The sequence below is a fragment of the Oncorhynchus keta genome, chromosome 34 (genome assembly GCF_023373465.1).
Source record: "Oncorhynchus keta strain PuntledgeMale-10-30-2019 chromosome 34, Oket_V2, whole genome shotgun sequence".
Classification (NCBI taxonomy): Eukaryota; Metazoa; Chordata; class Actinopteri; order Salmoniformes; family Salmonidae; genus Oncorhynchus; species Oncorhynchus keta.
The window spans coordinates 20,421,155-20,444,120 of NC_068454.1; the positions used below are offsets into that span (position 1 = coordinate 20,421,155).

The window sequence follows — 22,966 nt, forward strand, 5'->3', positions numbered from 1 at the left end:
TGGTCACTGCTGTGCTCTTATTGGTTACTAGGCAGACTGTGTGTAATGGGGAAATTAATGGTAGACACTGCAGCTCCATCTGTTCACACTCACATTGTTCAACCCTCCTGCCTTGGGACCAGACTGCAGCACTACCAAACCTAAAAGGGCATTGAGTTGAGTTGAGTTTGGACCACTGTGCTACAAAGAAGCTTGATTCACTACACCTTCGTTTGGATTTTTTGTCACTTTATTCATTCTCTGCTGGATACATAGAACCTGGATTTGTACGTACAAAAAGTAGAAAAAGCTGAGAAAGTCCTTCTGGCATGCTGGAATGACCAAAGCTATTCTGTCCAGAGCATATCTTTAGGAGTTCCTTCTGTATTTGTGTTGCTGTTCTTTTCTTCTTCCTTGAAGCCTGTGGTAAGTCTTTTAATAAACATTTGTATAGGCAGTTATATACATTCATTTTAGAGTTACAAGTGTAAAAACTACATCTGAAATCAACATTTTCTCCGTCTGATCCTGACCGTTGCACAGTTTAGTGCACAATTGTTCATTGTCATTGATTATGTGATTTACTTTAAGTGTTTGATTAAGTGTTTTTGTTTTCCGAACTCTTGGTTGAAAACCATCTTAAATATATCTAATGATAGATAAGCTTTATCCCAGTTTGATTATTTATTCATTTGATATCTATGATAAATGAATTGATAAATAGACTACAATTAATAATACCGGTATACTATCAGTAAAACAGCAAAGATGTAAGATGCTAATTGTCCTAAACATAGATATGTGGTCCTCAGTTGGTAGCGCAGGGTGCTTGCACCACCAGGGTTTTTGGTTTGATTCCAGGGGCCACCCATATGTCAAATGTATGTATGCATGACTTTAAGTTGCTTTGGATAAAAGCGTCTGCTAAATGGCATACATTATTATGTTTATACTCTGAACATAGCAACCAGGGAATCCCTACCCCATTGAAGTTTACATTTACAATGGTTAAGGTTAGTGTTAGGTAAGGGTTATGGGTATGGATGGCCCAAGGATCCCAGATAGCTCTAACCCATAAAACAGTGTTGGAGTAGACAATACAAGATGGAATGTGTTAGTGTTGAAGCTTTTCATTTCACCTTTGGGCTGAAGATACAGTTTATGTTTGAAAGATCAAATTGTTCAATCCATGTAGTCAGGCGCTTTCAGGGTCACCAGTCTTCATGTTTAATGACAGGGGAAAGACAGGTCAGAGGATTGCTGCCAATGAAAATAAAACATACTTTCGCATAGAGTATATTATGACACAGTGAATAGTTTGTCTGAGAGAGCGAGAGAGAGAACCTGTCCACTGTCGCTATGTACAGACACAGTGAGCGTTTTTATTGATAGAGGCCACTTATAGGCAGACCTGGCTCTCAAGAGAAGACAGACTGTCACACCCTGACCGTAGACATGCTTTTTATGTCTCTATTTTGGTTTGGTCAGGGTGTGATTTGGGTGGGCATTCTATGTTCTTTATTTCTTTGTTTCTAGCTGAGTGTGGTTCCCAATCAGAGGCAGCTGTCTATTGTTGTCTCTGATTGTGGATCATACTTAGGCAGCCCTTTTCCCTCCTTCTGTGTGGAATCTTGTCTTTGTTTGTGTGCAGGTAGTTTGCACAACGAAGCTGGTCGGTTGTTGTATTCTTTATTGTTTTGTCTTTTCTAAAGTTTCAGTTCGTTAATAAAGTATGTGGAACTCAAAGTACACTGCGCCTTGGTCTCATCCTTCATCCAACGACACCCGTGACACAGACTATGTGCACACTGCCCACAATATGAGGTGGAAACTGAGCTGCACTTCCTAACCTCCTGCCACAGATTACACAGACCCACAATGAATTTTAAAACAAACCAAACACTGATAAACTCACATATCTATCTGTCAGGCGAAATACCACAGTGTGCAATCACAGCAGTAAGATTTGTGGCACATTACCACGAAAAAAGGGCAACCAGTGGAGCACAAACAACATTGTAAATAACACCAATATTTATCTGTTTATTTATCTTCCTCTACTATTCGTACTAGAAGTATTTGCACATTGCTAAAACACTGTACATAGCTGATAATATAACACATGAAATGTATTTTTGAGTGCAATATTTACTGTTACATTTTAATATTTAAAAATGTTCACTTTTGTTTATTGTTTATTTCACTTGCTTTGGCAATGTTCCCATGCCAATAAAGCCCCATTTAATTTAATTTAATTGAGAGAGCGAGAGAGAGAAGCAAGAGCAAGAGAGAGAGAGATGGGGGGGGGCAGAATATAAAATGAGTGAAGGACTGAGCAAATGGAAATTTGTGTTCATGTCTGTGCTGAGGGGTGAAAGTGAGGTCCATTACCGGGTCACATGACAGTGGTGATATGTATCAGCCTTTACTGAGCGCCAGTTTCCGTGGTCCCCTGTGATTTCAGTAGGCATCTGTTGCCCCTGCTGCCTATACACTCCCCCTGTCCCTCCTCCCCCCTCTCTTTCACTCCTCTTACCTCCCTTTCTTTGTCCCTGGCTCAGTGCAGACTTCAGAGTGTCATGGCTCAGCATTCAGAGGGGAATAGGTCAGGTCACCCCCAGCCCCAGGGGAGATAGCAGGGCCTAAGGGGGCTAACCCTGGCTCTCTCCCCCAGCCCCAGGTACAACCATCTCGAACACTGAGGAGGAGGCCGCAGCATCTGCTCACTGTAGTAGGACCTTAACGCCCACTTCCATCTCTGTCTCTATCTCCATGTCTAGATCTAGCTTGCCTTTTATTTCCATTTTTCCATATCATTCTTTGTCTTTATTTGTATCTCTCTCCAGCTGGAAGTATAGCTTTACATTTACTTCCACTCATCTTTGCTGGAGACTGAGGCAGCGCAGAGAGAAGAGCAGTTGTGGCGTTTCTAGGACTGCTAGTGTCTGTGGTTATTGTATGCTAAATAAAATGTGCAACCAGGCTCACTTATTTTCTAAATAGCCATTCAAGTTTCTCTTCATCTCTAATACAGAATTGTTCTGGTTTCTGTTGTTGTGTTTAATAAAACAAGATTACACTAAAATCATCATATAAATAAGTAAAGTCCTCTATAAATGAGTCAAAGGACCTTGGGCATTCATTGATCTTATCTCAAAGTCTTGGAACTCTCTACATTGTAATTTCAATTCACTGTCTATACAGCCATGGTCCTTTACATCTGACTACAGTAAAATCAATGGACTGAGAACTGCACTGTACTACTTATCTTCATGGGGAGAATGAGTATATCTATGATGTGTAGAAACATGGAAATAATCTGACCTCCTTATCCACTGCTTATGGAATATTTTAATGGTGCCTGTATTTGTTTGGAAGATTGTTTGGGTAAAATTTGGAGGTTGTGTGTTTGTGTTTAAAAACAGAGAGAATAAGAGTGTGTGTGTAGTGTTGGTGTGTGTGTAGTGTTGGTGTGTGTGTGTAGTGTTGGTGTGTGTGTGTTCATGTTGGTGTGTGTGTTCGTGTTGGTGTGTTTGTGTGTGTGTGTGTGTGTGTGTGTGTGTGTGTGTGTGTGTGTGTGTGTGTGTGTGTGTGTGTGTGTGTGTGTGTGTGTGTGTGTGTGTGTGTGTGTGTGTGTAGTGCTGGTATGTGTGTGTTCATGTTGGTGTGTGTGTTGGTGTTGGTGTGTTTGTTTGTGTTTATGTGTGTGTGTGTGTGTGTGTTGGTGAGTGTGTTCGTGTAGGTGTGTGTGTAGTGTGTCTTATCATGTTTAAACACTTGCGGATTCCATCTGATGAGCAGTGACTCAGGCCCGCACAAGCACATCTGTTCTGATTTTAATGGGGTAATTGTATGTGTGTGTATGTGGTGTGTGTATGTGGTGTGTGTGTGGTGTGTGTGTGTGTGTGTTAGATTAGCCCCATCCTCTATCTGTGCACACCGCACGCCGCTGTGGAACAATGCTCTGTCAGAGGAGTCCAGATTGGGATGGCAGCAGCATTGTTTGGGGACGGCAAGCCAGACACACTTTAGCCCCCCCATATCACCCTCCCACACACACACTCTCTCTTTCTTTGTTTGTGCCCCTTTTGTTGTTCGAGGACTAAATTATTTCAGCCATCTTGTGGCATTCATAGCGACCCACAATGGGGCAGCAGCTTGGATACTGAGGGGCAGGTCATTAGGAGGCCTTTTTTCCAGTACTGAGATCCCACCTTTACCCTACTTATACATGCAGACACACACAGACATATACACACTCATACATCACTCCACACACACACACTTATACACAATCATATATCACTCCACACACACACACACTTATACACACTCATATATCACTCCGCACACACACTCATACACACTCATATTTCACTCCACACACTGAAACACACTCATATACCACTCCAGACATTCCCTTAAGTTAGATGTGCAGTGGTCTGGTGTAAATATAGGGCTATAGGACAACTGCTTGTGCACATTGATGAAATAATAGTATAATGCAAAAGTCTAGCAACCCAATAATTCCGTGTTCAAATCTCATCACTGACAACTTTAGCATTTTAGCTAATTAGCAACTGTGCAACTACTTACTACTTTTTAGCTACTTTGCTACAATTTAACATGTTAGCTCACCCTTCCCCTAACCTTAACTCTTTAACCTAACTACTAACCTTAACCCTAAACTTAAATTGTCGCCAAGATGGCATAGCAGTCAGACGTCTTTTGTCCTCGTCTTGTCGTGTCCCGTATATATATATTTACAACTTTCTTCGCATACCTATTTATATATTTTTTTGCTTTTCCATAAACTCATCTTCAAAACACTCTCCTGCAACCCGCCTCACCAATTTATATTTTAAAAAAGGAAAGTATTATTTACCTCAAATCTGTAATCCTCCATAGAAGCTAACCAGAAGCTAGCCAGAAGCTAGCCAGAAGCTAGCCTGAAGCTAACCAGAAGCTAATCAGAAGCTAGCCAGAAGCTAGTTAGCTTCTTTACTGGCTAATCGTTCGTATTCAGCTAACCACGGTTTGTGGTCATCAGGTATCCTTTAGCTCGAAAATCTATCGCCAGTTTTGTACGGCGCGGCTCGGACCCGGAACATACCGGACTTATTTTTCTCTCCATGTCCCTGGATTTCAACCGCAAGCTCTGGACATTTATACCTGGATCTCGCAGCTAGCTAGCTGCTATCCGTGTGACTATCGGCTTACGTCGATTCCAGAGCAAACATAAATTATTCCGGAGCTAGCCAGCTGAAGAGTTCCATCAGTCACTCCTGGGCTACAATCACCTATCTGGACCCGTTTTACTGCCAACGCGGAGCCCCACCAGGCCTTCACAACTGGACTACCGACGTTATCTGCCCGAGGGAGTTATCCAGCTGGCTCCTCCGTCTTGACGTTACCTGAACGCCCATCTGCGGTCCGCTAATCGTAAGCTGTCTTATCGGCTGCTATCTGAATAGACCTATCGGACATTTTTTTTTCTTTCTTGGGCCTCTATAACTATATCTATTTTTTTTTTTGCGAATTGGATTGATCCCCTCTACCACACGGAACCCTACTAATCCTACCGACAGAAACGCACGAGGTGGCTAAAAACAGACCTCCATCCTATGCTAGCTTGCTACTGATGGCCCGGCTAGCTGTCTGAATCGCCGTGACCCCAACCAACCTCACTACTCACTGGAACCTTTTGATCACTCGACTAAGCATGCCTTAATGTCAATATGCCTTGTCCATTGCTGTTCTGGTTAGTGTTTATTGGCTTATTTCACTGTAGAGCCTCTAGTCCTGCTCACTATACCTTATCCAACCTATTAGTTCCACCACCCACACATGCGATGACATCTCCTGGTTTCAATTATGTTTCTAGAGACAATATCTCTCTCATCATCACTCAATACCTAGGTTTACCTCCACTGTATTCACATCCTACCATACCTTTGTCTGTACATTATACCTTGAAGCTATTTTATCGCCCCCAGAAACCTCCTTTTACTCTCTGTTCCATACATTCTAGAGGACCATATCTCATTGCTTTTAGCCGTACCCTTATCCTACTCCTCCTCTTTTCCTCTGGTGATGTATAGGTGAATCCAGGCCCTAGCTCCACTCCTATTCCCCAGGTGCTCTCTTTTGATGACTTCTGTAACCGGAATAGCCTTGGTTTCATGCATGTTAACATTAGAAGCCTCCTCCCTAAGTTTGTTTTACTCACTGCTTTAGCACACTCTGCCAACCCGGATGTTCTAGCTGTGTCTGAATCCTGGCTTAGGAAGACCACCAAAAATTCTGAAATGTTCATCCCAAACTACAACATTTTCAGACAAGATAGAACTGCCAAAAGGGGCGGTGTTGCAATCTACTGAAAAGATAGCCTGCAGAGTTCTGTCCTACTATCCAGGTCTGTACCCAAACAATTTGAATTTCTACTTTTAAAAATCCACCTCTAAAAACAAGTCTCTCACCGTTGCCGCCTGCTATAGACCACCCTCTGCCCCCAGCTGTGCTCTGGACATCATATGTGAACTGATTGCCCCCCATCTATCTTCAGAGCTCGTGCTGCTAGGCGACCTAAACTGGAACATGCTTAACACCCCAGCCATCCTACAATCTAAGCTTGGTGCCCTTAATCTCACACAAATTATCAATGAACCTATCACGTACCTCCCCAAAGCCGTAAACACGGGCACCCTCATAGATATCATCCTAACCAACTTGCCCTCTAAATACACCTCTGCTGTCCGACCAAGATCTCAGCGATCACTGGCTCATTGCCTGCATCTGTAATGGGTCAGCGGTCAAACTACCTCCACGCATCACTGTCAAACACTCTCTGAAACATTTCAGCGAGCAGGCCTTTCTAATCGACCTGGCCGGGGTGTCCTGGAAGGATATTGATCTCATCCCGTCAGTAGAGGATGCCTGTTTTTTTTAAATGCCTTCCTAACAATCTTAAATAAGCATGCCCCATTCAAGAAATTTAGAACCAGGAACAGATATAGCCCTTGGTTCTCCCCAGACCTGACTGCCCATAACCAACACAAAAACATCCTATGGCGTTCTGCATTAGCATTGAACAGCCCCCGTGATATGCAGATTTTCAGGGAAGCTTGAAACCATTATACACAGGCAGTTAGAAAAGCCAAGGCTAGCTTTTTCAGGCAGAAACTTGCTTCCTGCAACACTAACACAAAACAGTTCAGGGACAGAACACCCCCTCCCAGCTGCCCACTGCACTGAAGATAGGAAACACTGTCACCACTGATAAATCCTCTATAATTGATAATTTCAATAAGCATTTTTCTACGGCTGGCCATGCTTTCCACCTGGCTACCCCTACCCCGGTCAACAGCACTGCACCCCCCACAGCAACTCACCCAAACCTTCCCCATTTCTCCTTCTCCCAAATCCAGTCAGCTGATGTTAATATAATAATATAAAGAGCTGCAAAATCTGGACCCCTACAAATCAGCCGGGCTAGACAATCTGGACCCTTTCTTTCTAGAATTATCTGCCGAAATTGTTGCCACCCCTAGCCTGTTCAACCTCTCTTTCATGTCATCTGAGATTCCCAAAGATTGGAAAGCAGCTGCAGTCATCCCCCTCTTCAAAGGGGGGTACACTCTTGACCCAAACTGTTACAGACCTATATCTATCCTACCCTGCCTTTCTAAGGTCTTCGAAAGCCAAGTCAACAAACAGATGACCGACCATTTCGAATCTCACCATACCTTCTATGCTATGCAATCTGTTTTCAGAGCTGGTCATGGGTGCACCTCAGCCACGCTCAAGGTCCTAAACGATATCTTAACCGCCATCGAGAAGAAACATTACTGTGCAGCCGTATTCATTGATCTGGCCAAGGCTTTCGACTCCGTCAATCACCACATCCTTATCGGCAGACTCGACAACCTTGGTTTCTCAAATGATTGCCTCGCCTGGTTCACCAACTACTTCTCTGATAGAGTTCAGTGTGTCAAATCGGAGGGTCTGCTGTCCGGACCTCTGGCAGTCTCTATGGGGGTGCCACAAGGTTCAATTCTTGGACCGACTCTCTTCTCTGTATACATCAATGATGTCGCTCTTGCTGCTGGTGAGTCTCTGATCCACCTCTACGCAGATGACACCATTCTGGATACTTCTGGCCCTTCTTTTGACACTGTGTTAACAACCCTCCAGGCAAGCTTCAATGCCATACAACTCTCCTTCCGTGGCCTCCAATTGCTCTTAAATACAAGTATAACTAAATGCATGCTCTTCAACCGATCGCTGCCTGCACCTGCCCGCCTGTCCAACATCACTACTCTGGACAGCTCTGACTTAGAATACGTGGACAACTACAAATACATAGGTGTCTGGTTAGACTGTAAACTCTCCTTCCAGATCCACATCAAACATCTCCAATCCAAAGTTAAATCTAGAATTGGCTTCCTATTTCGCACCAAAGCATCCTTCACTCATGCTGCCAAACATACCCTTGTAAAACTGACCATCCTACCAATCCTCGACTTTGGCGATGTCATTTACAAAATAGCCTCCAATACCCTACTCAACAAATTGGATGCAGTCTATCACAGTGCCATTTGTTTTGTCACCAAAGCCCAATATACTACCCACCATTGCGACCTGTATGCTCTCATTGGCTTGCCCTTGCTTCATACTCGTCGCCAAACCCACTGGCTCCATGTCATCTACAAGACCCTGCTAGGTAAAGTCCCCCCTTATCTCAGCTCGCTGGTCACCATAGCATCACCCACCTGTAGCACGTGCTCCAGCAGGTATATCTCTCTGGTCACCCCCAAAACCAATTCTTAATTTGGCCGCCTCTCCTTCCAGTTCTCTGCTGCCAATGACTGGAACGAACTACAAAAATCTCTGAAACTGGAAACACTTATCTCCCTCACCAGCTTTAAGTACCAACTGTCAGAGCAGCTTACAGATTACCGCACCTGTACATAGCCCACCTATAATTTAGCCCAAACAACTACCTTTTTCCCTACTGTATTTATTTTATTTATTTATTTTGCTCCTTTGCACCCCATTATTTTTATTTCTACTTTGCACATTCTTCCACTGCAAAACTACCATTCCAGTGTTTTACTTGCTATATTGTATTTACATTGACACCATGGCCTTCTTTTTGCCTTTACCTCCCTTATCTCACCTCATTTGCTCACATCGTATATAGACTTGTTTCTACTGTATTATTGACTGTATGTTTGTTTTACTCCATGTGTAACTCTGTGTCGTTGTATGTGTCGAACTGCTTTGCTTTATCTTGTCCTGGTCGCAATTGTAAATGAGAACTTGTTCTCAACTTGCCTACCTGGTTAAATAAAGGTGAAATAAATAAATAACTCCTAAACCTAATTGTTTATTATATTGCGTATACCCCTGAGTCCAGGTTTCCCTGGGTGCCTAGTATAGTGTGTCACCGTGTTCAGATGATGCTGTAATACATGTCCCTTTTAAAGGGGTCACTGAGAAATTAGGAGGCTGGCCCATTAGAACAGGTCTTTCTTTTTTTCAACCAATCACAAACCCCAGCACACAACCACTGATCCTAGTTTGAACATCAGGTGGTGGATGTAAAGAGTCCCCTTTAAATCATGTCAAGACAAAAAAATACCATCCTGCATTCTCCTATATGGGTGTAGGTGCAATGCAGAGTATGTTATTGAGTGTCAATTCTGCCAGGTTTGTGTGTCTTAGCACGGTGTGTTGTTAAAACCGACGTTGATGAGAGCTTCTCTGACTGCTGATCTCATCGCTGCTAAAATGCAAATCAATTGAAGTGAATGATGGAAACGATGGTTTTAAACCTGCCCTTTTGGAAATGCATCTGGTGTGTCATTCAGCCTAACGCTTAATAAGCTCTACCACAGCTCAGGTTACTCAATTAGAGCTCTACCTACCACCTGCAGCATGGGGAGGGCTGGGCTCAGTGATTTAAGGGAGGGCTGGGCCCAGTGATTTACTCTGGCTGTTATAAAGTATATCAACAAGTTAGGAAATAGGAGTCAAATCACTTGGGGGTTATTTGTAACATTACGAAAGGTTCAGATAGAAAAGTATTGAACATTTCCCAGATTTATAGGAGGAAACCAGTCTGACCAATGCACCTCCTTCTCCCCCAGGCTTCTGTCTCAGGATTGGTCAGAGAGCAGCCTATCAGCAGCAGTGACATTGGGGTCGTCCGGGGTCAGAGGTCCGGTGTTAGATACTGGATGTATGAGACGGCTTAATGGGCCTGAAGGACCATCTGGAGGATGAAACAGGCCGCATCCTCAACCTGGGGCTGGATTTGGACTACCTCCACGTGGAAGGCACCGACCGCCAGGCCAGCTTGAGTGCCACAGTTGGCACCCACTCAGGAGCCTTGGAGGGGGACGAGACGGAGGTAGGAGGCACCCATAGCAGTGTCAGTAGTAGCAGCATCAGCAGTAGTAGTAGTTGTAGTAACTCCTCTGAAGAGAGTGCTGCGTCGGACAGCGAGGATGAGCGAGGGGTCCAACATGGTTCTGGTTCTGACGCTCAGACCACCCACCCACACCCCTGTCACCCAGCTGGGCAGGGCCCGGCACAGAGCCCCCATTCTAGAGACCCAAAACACTCCACCAACCCCTTCACAGAGTTTCGCTCCAAGATGGAGTTTGCCCTGAAGCTGGGCTACTCTGAGGAGCTGGTTCTGCTGGTTGTGCGGAAGCTAGGGCCCGACGCCCTCATCAATGACATACTGGGAGAACTGGTCAAACTGGGCACCAAGTCAGAAATGGATCAGGCTGGGGTGTCAGCCACCTCCCACTCACCCTCCTCCTCCTCCTTATCCTCCTCCTCTCTGGACTCCTGCAGGCTGGACTGCTCCTCCCAGCTGCTGTTGGATGACAAGGAGAACATCAGGCCTGTGGTGGTGGATGGGAGTAATGTAGCCATGAGGTGAGTCAACACAAACTGCTGCTGCATTCAGAAACACTTTACTCAGGTTCCTTTTCACTCTGAAAAACCTTATCCACTAGTTCATCTAATCTTTATTCTGTAGTATTATAGAAATAAACGAAGACGCCAAGAATTTCATGACCATGGATTTGTGTATGTTTTTCCACAGCCATGGGAATAAGGAAGTGTTCTCCTGTCACGGCATCCAGCTGGCTGTTGATTGGTTCCTTGAGCGCGGTCACCGTGACATCACTGTGTTTGTGCCCGCCTGGAGAAAGGAACAGTCCAGACCGGACACCCTTATCACAGGTTAACCAGCATTTCCACGTGCACCCTCAACATTCCATAACTCTCCAAACCCCCACCTTATTTAGATTAAACTCCACCCTTACTCCTGTTTTAAATGACCTCTTTCTCCCAACATTTGTGTCTTCCCTTTACTGTCAAAGGACAGTAACACCAATAACACATTTGAGGTAATTGAGGATGCTCAAATCTCAGGACATTAACCCTTAAAAAACCGTGATCTATCCTCCTGAGACCCCCCAAAAAATGTTTGGAATTGTTTTTTTGTTTTTCTTACATAACATAAGTGTTTGCGGTGGAAAAGAACATGTTACCAAAAATGTGTTTAGAAAAAATTATTTAGTTATTTTAAAAAAAACCTTATTTATATTTCATGGTAAGAGCAAAATTGTCCTCTGTAGTGGTCATTAGGATTTAATTATGAAAACATGTACAGTAAGGGCGAAAAATGTTTTGAGAATAACATAAATATCAATTTTCACAAAGTCTGCTGCCTCAGTTTGTATGATGGCAATTTGCATATACTCCAGAATGTTATTAAGAGTGATCAGATGAATTGCAATTAATTGCAAAGTCCCTCTTTGCCATGCAAATAAACTGAATCCCACAAAAACATTTCCACTGCATTTCAGCCCTGTCACAAAAGTACCAGCTGACATCATGTCAGCGATTCTCTCGTTAACCTCTTACGTCGACCCGACACGCATGCGTCCCATCTATCCATCTGGAAATGCAAATGCGCTACGCTAAATGCTAATAGCACTCGTTAAAACTCAAACGTTCATTAAAACACACATGCAGGGTACTGAATTAAAGCTACACTCATTGTGAATCCAGCCAACAAGTCCGATTTTTAAAATGCGGCTTTCGGTGAAAGCATGAGAAGCTATTATCTGATAGCATGCAACACCCCGAAATACCCGAAGGGGACGTAAACAAAATAATTAGCATAGCCGGCGCTACACAAAACGCAGAAATAAAATATAAAACATTCATTACCTTTGACGATCTTCTTTGTTGGCACTCCTAGATGTCCCATAAACATCACTATTGGGTATTTTTTTCGATTAAATCGGTCCATATATACCCTAAATATCGATCTATGAAAAGTGTGTGATCAAGGAAAAAACAGCGTTTTAAAACGCAACGTCATTTTTTGAAATTAAAAAAGTTGACGATAAACTTTCACAAAACACTTCGAAATACTTTTGTAATCCAACTTTAGGTATTAGTAAACGTTAATAATCTATCAAATTGATCACGGGGCGATGTGTATTCAATAGCTCCACGTCTTAAAATCATGGTCGGAAATTTCTCATCCAAAACATCCTGTCGGAGACCGGAAGGAATGGGCTCTCTCTCACTCGTTTGACCAAGAAACAAATCCCAGGCAATTGACAAGACTGGCGACATCCTGTGGAAGCTGTAGGACTTGCAATCTCAGCCCCATGTAATTTGGTTTCCCATAAACAATACATGCAAGTGGCGCATTGTTATATTTTCCAGATTTTGGTGATCAGTTTTTCTTCCGCTTTTCGATGAAACACACGTTATGTTATAGTCACAGCCGTGATTTAACCAGTTTTAGAAACGTCAGAGTGTTTTCTATCCACACATACTAATCATATGCATAGACTATATTCCTGGTATGATCAGCAGGACGCTGAAATGTTGCGCGATTTTTAACAGAATGTTCGAAAAAGTAGGGGGTAGGATTAACAGGTTAACCTCTAGTGACTCCCCATCCCGCATCAGGGAGCGGAATCATCGACTGACACTAATTAGCATAACGCAGCAGACATAAATATTCCTTCTGTAGCTCAGTTGGTAGAGCATGGTGCTTGTAACGCCAGGGTAGTGGGTTCGATTCCCGGGACCACCCATACGTAGAATGTATGCACACATGACTGTAAGTCGCTTTGTATAAAAGCGTCTGCTAAATGGCATATATTATTCCTAGAAAATATTCCTATTCATGAAAATCACAAGTGAAATATATTGAGACACAGCTTAGCCTTTTGTTAACTTTTTGCGCTGAGCCATGCCGGATCCGGTAGCGTAATCATAGCCTCAAGCTCAATACCATAACGCAACGTTAACTATTCATGAAAATCGCAAATGAAATGAAATTAATATGCTAACTCTCAAGCTTAGCCTTTTGTTAACAACACTGTCATCTCAGATTTTCAAAAATATGCTTCTCAAGCATAGCAAACTAGCATTTGTGTAACAGTACTGATAACTAGCGTAGCATTTAGCATTAGCATCAGCAGGAAACATTTTCACAAAAAAAAACAGCAAAAACATTCAAATAAATCTTTTACCTTTGAAGAACTTCGGATGTTTTCAATGAGGAGACTCTCAGTTAGATAGCAATGTTCAGTTTTTCCTGAAAGATTTTTTGTGCAGGAGAAATCGGTCCGTTTGGTGCGTCACGTTTGGCTACCAAAAAAAAACGAAAATTCAGTTATCCAAACGCCAAACTTTTTTCCAAATTAACTCCATAATATCGACTGAAACATGGCAAACGTTGTTTAGAACCAATCCTCAAGGTGTTTTTCACATCTCTTCAATGATGCACACTTCCAGGAACGATACTTCGCTGTCTGTATCGCATGGTAAAATTTTTGCCGCTGAGAGTTACGCACCAACGTAGACAAAGGACACCGGACGGGCCCCTGGCAAATTTAGTCTCTTATGGCCAATCTTCCAATGATATGCCTACAAATACGTCACAATGCTGCAGAATCTTGGAGGAACGGCAGAGCGCATAAGCTCGTTCACAGCATATTCACAGCCATATAAGGAGACAATGGGAAACAGAGCCTCAAAAATCCTGCTCATTTCCTGGTTGAAGTTGCATCTTGGTTTCGCCTGTAAGATCAGTTCTGGGGCACCCAAAGATAATATCTTTGCAGCTTTGAAAACATCAGAGTGTTTTCTTTCCAAAGCTGGCAATTATATGCATAGTCGAGCATCTTTTTGTGACAAAATATTGCGCTTAAAACGGGCACGTTTTTTTTATCCAATAATGAAATAGCGCCCCCCCTAGCTTCAACTGGTTAATTACCCTGTCATCTCAGATTTAAAAAAAATATGCTTTACAGCCAAAGCTAGACAAGCATTTGTGTAAGTTTATCAATAGCCTGGCATAGCATTTTGTCCAGCTAGCAGCAGGTAACTTGGTCACGGAAATCAGAAAAGCAATCAAATTAAATTGTTTACCTTTGATGAGCTTCGGATGTTTTCACTCACGAGACTCCCAGTTAGATAGCCAATGTTCCTTTTTTCCCAAAATATTATTTTTGAAGGCGAAATAGCTCCGTTTGTTCTTCACGTTTGGCTGAGAAATCGCCCGGAAATTGCAGTAACGAAAACGCCGAAAAATATTCCAAATTAGCTCCATAATTTCGACAGAAACATGGCAAATTTTGTTATTAATCAATCCTCAAGGTGTTTTTCAAATATCTATTCGATAATATATTCACCGGGACAATTGGTTTTTCAGTAGGACTGATTGGAATAATGGCTACCTCACAATGCTGTAGATACCTTGGGGAATACGGAGAAAAAGTAATCTGGTTGATAGCCCATTCACTGCTCAATAGGGACGCATTGGAACGCAGCGCTTTCAAAACATGAGGCTCTTCCGGATTAGATTTTTCTCAGGCTTTTGCCTGCAATATCAGTTCTGTTATACTCACAGACAATATTTTTACAGTTTTGGAAACTTTAGAGTTTTTTTCCATCCTAAGCTGTCAATTATATGCATATTCTAGCATCTTGTCCTGACAAAATATCCCATTTACTACGGGAACGTTATTTTTCCAAAAATGAAAATACTGCCCCCTAGTCACAAAAGGTTTAAACCATTCCTGGGATATTCACTCGCTAGAAGTAATTTGAATATCAAACTGACAAAAATGATAATTATTAATTACACACTTCTTTTCAAATTTCCAAAAAATGTGCTGATTCTGACGACAGCCATTTTCTTCTACCAGGAAGATAAAGTTGTCAAGGTCATACCACCACACGTGATATAATTGAACATCCCAGAATGTCCTCGCAAAGGGACAACATGACTTAATACAGTGGATTGCATGGCCTTAGAGATACGGACCTGATGTTCACTAGAGAGGACAAAAATGGAGGATAAGATTAATGATTTCCCTTAATTGAAATTGAGTAACACCAATGATACTTTGTTTCAAGGCATAAACATACATTTCTGCAGTATAAAGGACTTGCATTATGTTCTATCATTGATAAAAGTTCAATATAAACACAAACATATATGATGTGTAACTATATGTCAATTTTAAAGTGTTTTTCATGGTTGCAAAGGCGAGGGATGCACACCAATTCAAGGACAAACATGAAGCCACTTTAGACTGTTGTAGACTTGTCTAACATTTTACCGATATCATTGCTTATTGTCATATAGGTGGGAATTGCGTACTTTTACATTCTCTATAGGCACAAGCCGAGCCCTGGTGTTGGGCTACTTGACATTTAAATGTTTCATCAGAAAATAATCACAAACAAACGCTGGGTGGCTTTGTTCATGAATTCAAATCAAATCAAAATAAATGTTATTGGTCACATACACATGGTTAGCAGATGTTATTGCGAGTGTACTGCAAAGTTTCCAAAGGACTAGAAGTGAGGCAGCCCTCTCTGTCGTTGCCATCTTAATTAATTCGTTTTTACATGTCTCACCAGAGTAAAAGTCTGAAGCCATAGTCGATTTCTGCACCTAAGTTCCTAGTTTATATTATACTGTATAAGTTCGATCAATCAATCAAATGTATTCATAAAGCCCTTTTTACATCAGCCGATGTAAGTGCTATACAGAAACCCAGCCTAAAACCCCAAACAGCAAGCAATGCAGATGTATAAGCACTGTGGCTAGGAAAAACTCCCTAGAAAGGCAGGAACCCAGGAAGAAACCTAGAGAGGAACCAGGCTCTGAGGGGTGGCCAGTCCTCTTCGGGCTGTGCCGGGTGGAGATTATAAGAGTACATGGCCAAGATGTTCAAACGTTCATATATGACCAGCAGGGTCAAACATGCCTCTGCAGAAGTCAGGGCATTCACACTTCTTGCGCTTTGTAGAGCAGCGCAGAGCTGTTGTGAAGGAATCAAATCAAATGTTTTTTTGTCACATGCGCCGAAATGCTTACTTACACGCCCTTAACCAGCAATGCAGATTTTAAAAAAGCAGTTGCCATACAAGGCAGTGATGCAACCCGTCAGGATGATCTCAATGGTGCAGCTGTAAAACCTTTTGAGGATCTGAGGACCCATGCCAAATCATTTTCAGTCTCCTGAGGGGGAATAGGTTTTGTCGTGCCCTCTTCACGACTGTCTTGGTGTGCTTGGACCATGTTAGTTTGTTTGTGATGTGGACACCAAGGAACTTGAAGTTCTTAACCTGTTCCACTCCACTACAGCCCCGTCGATGAGAATGGGGACGTACTCGGTCCTCCTTTTCCTGTAGTCCACAATCATCTCCTTTGTCTTGATCACGTTGAGGGAGAGGTTGTTGTCCTTGCACCACACGGTCAGGTCTCTGACCTCCTCCCTATAGGCTGTCTCATCATTGTATGTGATCAGGCCTACCACTGTTGTGCCATCGGCAAACTTAATGATGGTGTTGGAGTTGTGCCTGGCCATGCAGTCATGAGTGAAAAGGGAGTACAGGAGGGGACTGAGCACGCACCCCTGAGGTGGCCCTGTGTTGAGGATCAGCGTGGAGGATGTATTGTTACTTACCAATACCACCTAGGGGCGGCCCATCAGGAAGTCCAGGATCCAGTTGCAGAGGGAAGTGACCAGCCTTTCAAAGCATTTCATGGCTACAGACGTGAGTGCTACGGGTCGGTAGTCATTTAGGCAGGTTACCTTAGTGTCAAGGAAGTGAGTTTGTATCTATACAGGACCTCCACCTACCGTCAACCAATCATGTGAATAGGGAGCTATATGGAGCTATACAGAGCCCTCCGCATTATTACAAAATTTGAAAGGCGCATGGCGATGTGTTACGGTCCTCAATTTGGCCTCTGCAATTGCGTTACATAATGCATACCTCTCTCTCTCTCTCTCTCTTCTCTCTCTAGACCAGGAGATATTGCGGCATCTGGAGAAAGACAAGATCCTTGTGTTCACTCCCTCTCGTCGGGTCCAGGGCCGCCGGGTGGTCTGCTACGACGACCGCTTCATCGTCAAGCTGGCCTATGAGTCCGACGGCATAATCGTCTCTAACGACAACTACCGGGACCTGGCCAATGAGAAGCCAGAGTGGAAGAAGTTCATTGATGAGCGGTTGCTCATGTATACGTTCGTCAATGACAAGTATGGAAGTCCCACCAACACAGTGGACAAAGAGCCTATCACTATTAGTATCTGGAGTTGTTTTTCCAAGGGGATTGATCTGTGGATATCTGATGATGTGTCTGGTATGTGGTTGTGTCCAGGTTCATGCCTCCTGATGATCCTCTGGGTCGCCATGGTCCCAGTCTGGAGAACTTCCTGAGGAAGAGACCAGTTATCCCAGAACACAGGAAGCAGCAATGTCCCTATGGTAACACCTAGCCATTCTCTCTCATGCGTCATTCATTCAGCCTCTTTTGGTTTGTCTCAAAATTGAGAGTTAACCATCCTGTATTCTCTCCTTAGGGAAGAAGTGCACTTACGGCCACAAGTGTAAGTTCTTCCACCCTGAGAGAGGCAGTCAGCCCCAACGCGCTGTGGCCGACGAGCTGCGTGCCAAGAACTCCTCTTCATCCTCTACGTCTTCCTCCAAAATGGTGGGTGAGGCTCTGATGGTGAAGAGTCACAGCATGTCCAGCAGCTCCAGGGTAGACGGGATGCCAGACCCCCACCAAGCTCCCCCAAAGAGACAGTCGGACCCCAGCCTTTGCGTCCCCTCCTACAACGACCTCCTGGAAGAGCGTCTGGGCAGGAGGACTAAAGCAGAGGCCCGCAGAGGGAGTAGCAGCAGCAGTAGCAGCAGCAGCAGCCTCCTGGCTTCTGCTCCTGGGGAACCTCCTTCCAGCCACGACTTTTCTCTTCGGGACTGGGGGAACACCTCCTCCAGAGCTCCAGGGCTGTCGGGGCTTGGTCACTCAAAGTCATACTCCACCTGTGAATCCCCGGAGCTAAACTACCACTCCCTGATGGGGGCTTACTCCAGCCTAAGCCTGGTAGTGCCGCGGAGCCCCGATCGGCTGTTCCCAGCTGATCTACGGACGGGCTCAATGGTGTCTGACTGCAGCAGCGAGGGCAGCGTGAGCTCAGACTCCTTCTCCCCTGATCCCCTGCTGGATGACAGCCTCAAGTGCCACTATCCCCACCCCCATCACCACCACCATCACTGCCCTACCTGCTACCCACATCACCCCAACCACCCACCCCCTGGTTTGACCCAGCACCCCCATGGAGGCTCCCACCATGGCTTCCCTCTAGCTCAGGGCAGCCTGGAGGATCTTCCCTCCTCCCTCCACCACTTCAAGGCCCAGCTCTCCTACCTTCCTCCCCATATTCAGCAACCGTCTGTGGGGAGCCACTCTGGCTGTTCTGGGAACTACCCTCCCCAACCTCTATCCCAGACCTCAAGCCCCCACTCCCACTCTCACAACTCTCCTCTGGGGCATAACCTGGGGGGCTCCACCTGGCAGGACAACAACAGCCTCTACAAGCAATCCCCTGTCCACCCAAGGAGGATCTACCCTGGGCCAGGACAGGAGCAGCGACTGGCCAAATGGGACCCCCACTACAAGCATCCCCCCCAGGCCTGCTACGAGCCTTTCACTTTCCAGTCCCTGCCTGAGGGCCGCAAACTACCCTGGCACTCGCCCTGGCTCAGGGGGACACACTCTCCCCATCCTCAATCCCTTTCCTCCTCCCATCTTCCACCTCTTACCCACCACTCTACGGCCCCCCAGCACCAGGAGCCCCCTGCACTGGGCAGATACCAGAACGTCAGGGAGAATGTGTTTGTCAACCTGTGTAACATCTTCCCCCCAGAGCTGGTAAGGGTGGTGATGGTGAGGAACCCCCATGTGATGGATGCCCAGCAGCTGGCTGCAGCCATCCTGGCTGAGAAGTCCCAGGCTGGCTACTGAGTACTGACACTACTGTAGCAGAGGAAATAAGTGGCGTGCTCAACTCTATAGTCTCCCCAAAACATCTACGATGCAGGGGAAGATGCTTTATCTTTTTCCATCAAATATTATTTTTTCAACCTTATTGGGTTTTTTTTCACTGCCCTGCTCATTCATTACTGTTGTGTGGTATGAGAACATCTTCAGCACTAAGATTCTGATGAGATGTGTTGCTTTAATTAATTTATTTTGTAATATATTTTAAATTATTTCTATAGCTTTTCATTATTTTTAAGGGCACTTTTCATAGATGTATTTATGATTTTTATTTTATTTTTGGAAATCATATCATAGTGTAAGGAGGGCTCAAGTGTTTCAGGGTGCTTCAGAGTTAGGGAAAGTCCTGAGGTGTCAAAACAGGGTGAATTCTGGGATTCCAAATCTAGGGTATGGTTTGTCATCATAAAATTACACTTCCAAACATTTAAACTTAAAGACAAAGCAAATACATAAGTCCAAGCTACACTGATTTCATTTTATCCCTGTCATTTCTCATCAGAGAATTGTTAAAACAGGTGGTGAATTTGATATCATTGTTGAAATATTTAATGAATTTCCCCTTTAGAGAAGTGAAACGCAGGAACTCCAAGTGTTAAAGGCCTGATAAAGTTCATGTGAAAACCCCAGATTATTGTTTACTCTTACATACAGGAGCTAGTTCCTCTCTGGGGAGAGACCAAAAACTTACTTCACAGCATGGAAGATTGCGATTTTTTAAATCATTTTTCTTTGTCCTCCAAAAAACATTCTGGCCATTGAAATCATATCAAGATGGTTCTTGAGGATATTCAAACTAGTGCAGGTGCACTGTTCGTTTTAACAGTTTTTAAAAATATATATTTTCTTTTACGTATGAATGTGTTAATTTATTTGTCCCTTTGTCATTTTCATTATGAGTAAGAGTATTTTAGTTAAAGAGGGTATAATTACAAGAGAAGATGTCTGGTGTAACCATCCAGACAACTGTAACTTCAGTCTGTGAACAGGGTATTTCTAAAATCTACCGCCTGGCTTAGAATCCATTGCAAGTTGGCACTATCACTGAGTGAATATAATAAATAGTTAGGCAATGACACCTCTCACACAGCAGTCCAAAACACTGGACTTGTGTTGCCAAGGTAACCTGACCACCACATACTTTAGTGAACAAGAGAATGCCTCTCCTCGTTGATACAAATTGTATCCTATTAACTTAAACCAGATCATTGTTTTATATGAGAATATTTATACAAAAGGTATTTTGAGTATATGTGGCGTAATTGGTCACATTTGTTACTGTTCTAAAATATACTGAACAAAAGTATAAACGCAAAATGTAAAGTATTGATCCCATGTTTCATACAAGATCCCAGATATTTTCCATACGCACAAGAAGCATATTTCTCTCAAATGTTTACATCCCTGTTAATGAGCATTTATTTTTTGCCAGGATAATCCAGATGTGGCATATCAAGAAGCTGATTAAACAGCATTATCATTACACAAGAGCAACTTTTGTTCATTATATATTTTGGGATTTGTGAAAGAAAAGGGCATCAAATGCAATTTCTTCAAACTACTGTACTGTGATTGATGATCAGCATACAGAGAGGACAGAAAAAGGTATGTGATATCCGGGTTCCTTGGGACATCCCTACTCCATTGAAGTTGACATTTGAAATGGTTAAGGTTTGGGTTAGGTAATGGTTAGGATGGAGGTGAGGGTTTAAGGTAGGGATGTCCGAAGGATTCCGGATAGCACTGATCGACAGGAAAAGGTGGGTTGTTTTATTATTGTTGAACTGAAATTGTGTTGGGTGGTCTCAGTCATGTGATTGTGGGGGTCAGCTTTATGGTGAAGCCATTATTTGTTCACCATCAGCCTCTATTGACAGTCATGATCTTTCTCTTAATATATTTCTGTACAGTGGTTCTCAGCTCTCTCTTCAAATTAAGGCTATCCCTTCAGAGGATCAGTGGAACACCGCTGACTTGACAAAGACAGCACTTAAGTCTCTGGAACCAGTTTCTCAACATGACAACAGCCAAAAGTGAATTTTTTTAGCTGAGCAATGTGTAGCACCTTCTCGGGCACTATGTGCCAGTGTGCTTATGTGTGTGGCAGAGTATTAAATGCCTCTACATGGCATTGTGCTTCTTTTAACCACATCTGATGATAGTCTGAACCATGTTCAGTTAAAAAATGTAATATTTTTCCATGTTCAGAATTTTTAAAGAGATGTTTTTGGAATTCTGGGTGATGTTTTTCATTTTTTATCAGCATTAAGATATTTGAGGGGAATTGTTTGGGTGGTTTTCCTCAGTGTCACTGGATATGGCCTGTGCTGTACTCTACTGTTAATCTCTGCTATAATGAAACACCCTTTGATGAGGTGACTTGTTCGGTTCGGTTTGTTCGGTTTGCAGACAGTGTATGTATACTGTATGTCAGTGGAGGCTGCTGAGGGAAGGACAGCTCCTAATGATGGCTGGATTGAGTAAATGGAATAGCATCAAACATGGAAATCATGTATTTGATACCATTCCACTTAATCTGCTCCAGCCATTACCACGAGGCCGTCCTCCCCAATTTAGGTGCCACCAACCTCCTATGGTACAGTGCCTTGCGAAAGTATTCGGCCCCCTTGAACTTTGCGACCTTTTGCCACATTTCAGGCTTCAAACATAAAGATATAAAACTGTATTTTTTTTGTGAAGAATCAACAACAAGTCGGACACAATCATGAAGTGGAACGACATTTATTGGATATTTCAAACTTTTTTAACAAATCAAAAACTGAAAAATTGGGCGTGCAAAATTATTCAGCCCCTTTACTTTCAGTGCAGCAAACTCTCTCCAGAAGTTCAGTGAGGATCTCTGAATGATCCAATGTTGACCTAAATGACTAATGATGATAAATACAATCCACCTGTGTGTAATCAAGTCTCCATATAAATGCACCTGCACTGTGATAGTCTCAGAGGTCCGTTAAAAGCACAGAGAGCATCATGAAGAACAAGGAACACACCAGGCAGGTCCGAGATACTGTTGTGAAGAAGTTTAAAGCCGGATTTGGATACAAAAAGATTTCCCAAGCTTTAAACATCCCAAGGAGCACTGTGCAAGCGATAATATTGAAATGGAAGGAGTATCAGACCACTGCAAATCTACCAATACCTGGCCGTCCCTCTAAACTTTCAGCTCATACAAGGAGAAGACTGATCAGAGATGCAGCCAAGAGGCCCATGATCACTCTGGATGAACTGCAGAGATCTACAGCTGAGGTGGGAGACTCTGTCCATAGGACAACAATCAGTCGTATATTGCACAAATCTGGCCTTCATGGAAGAGTGGCAAGAAGAAAGCCATTTCTTAAAGATATCCATAAAAAGTGTCGTTTAAAATTTGCCACAAGCCACCTGGGAGACACACCAAACATGTGGAAGAAGGTGCTCTGGTCAGATGAAACCAAAATTGAACTTTTTGGCACCAATGCAAAATGTTATGTTTGGTGTAAAAGCAACACAGCTCATCTCCCTGAACACACCATCCCCACTGTCAAACATGGTGGTGGCAGCATCATG

The 22,966-nt window shown here is 43.5% G+C and overlaps 1 protein-coding gene across 1 annotated transcript; it reads left to right on the plus strand.

Moving 5' to 3' along the window:
* The first annotated feature begins 56 nt into the window (after positions 1–56).
* On the plus strand, positions 57–22,500 carry LOC118366474 (probable ribonuclease ZC3H12C). Its single transcript, XM_035749105.2, has 6 exons — positions 57–405; positions 10,131–10,929; positions 11,099–11,238; positions 17,357–17,591; positions 17,714–17,820; positions 17,916–22,500. The coding sequence occupies exons 2-6, from the start codon at positions 10,238–10,240 to the stop codon at positions 19,361–19,363; spliced, it is 2,622 nt and encodes an 873-aa protein (XP_035604998.1). The 5' UTR covers positions 57–405; positions 10,131–10,237; the 3' UTR covers positions 19,364–22,500.
* Positions 22,501–22,966: the final 466 nt, after the last annotated feature.

Bases quoted from the DNA above. Each gene is read 5' to 3' on its own strand.
- LOC118366474 (XM_035749105.2), top strand. From the start codon at position 10,238: ATGGGCCTGAAGGACCATCTGGAGGATGAAACAGGCCGCATCCTCAAC. The intron at 10,930-11,098 runs GTGAGTCAACAC...GTTTTTCCACAG, and splicing joins GGGAGTAATGTAGCCATGAG to CCATGGGAATAAGGAAGTGT. The intron at 17,821-17,915 runs GTAACACCTAGC...TTCTCTCCTTAG, and splicing joins GAAGCAGCAATGTCCCTATG to GGAAGAAGTGCACTTACGGC.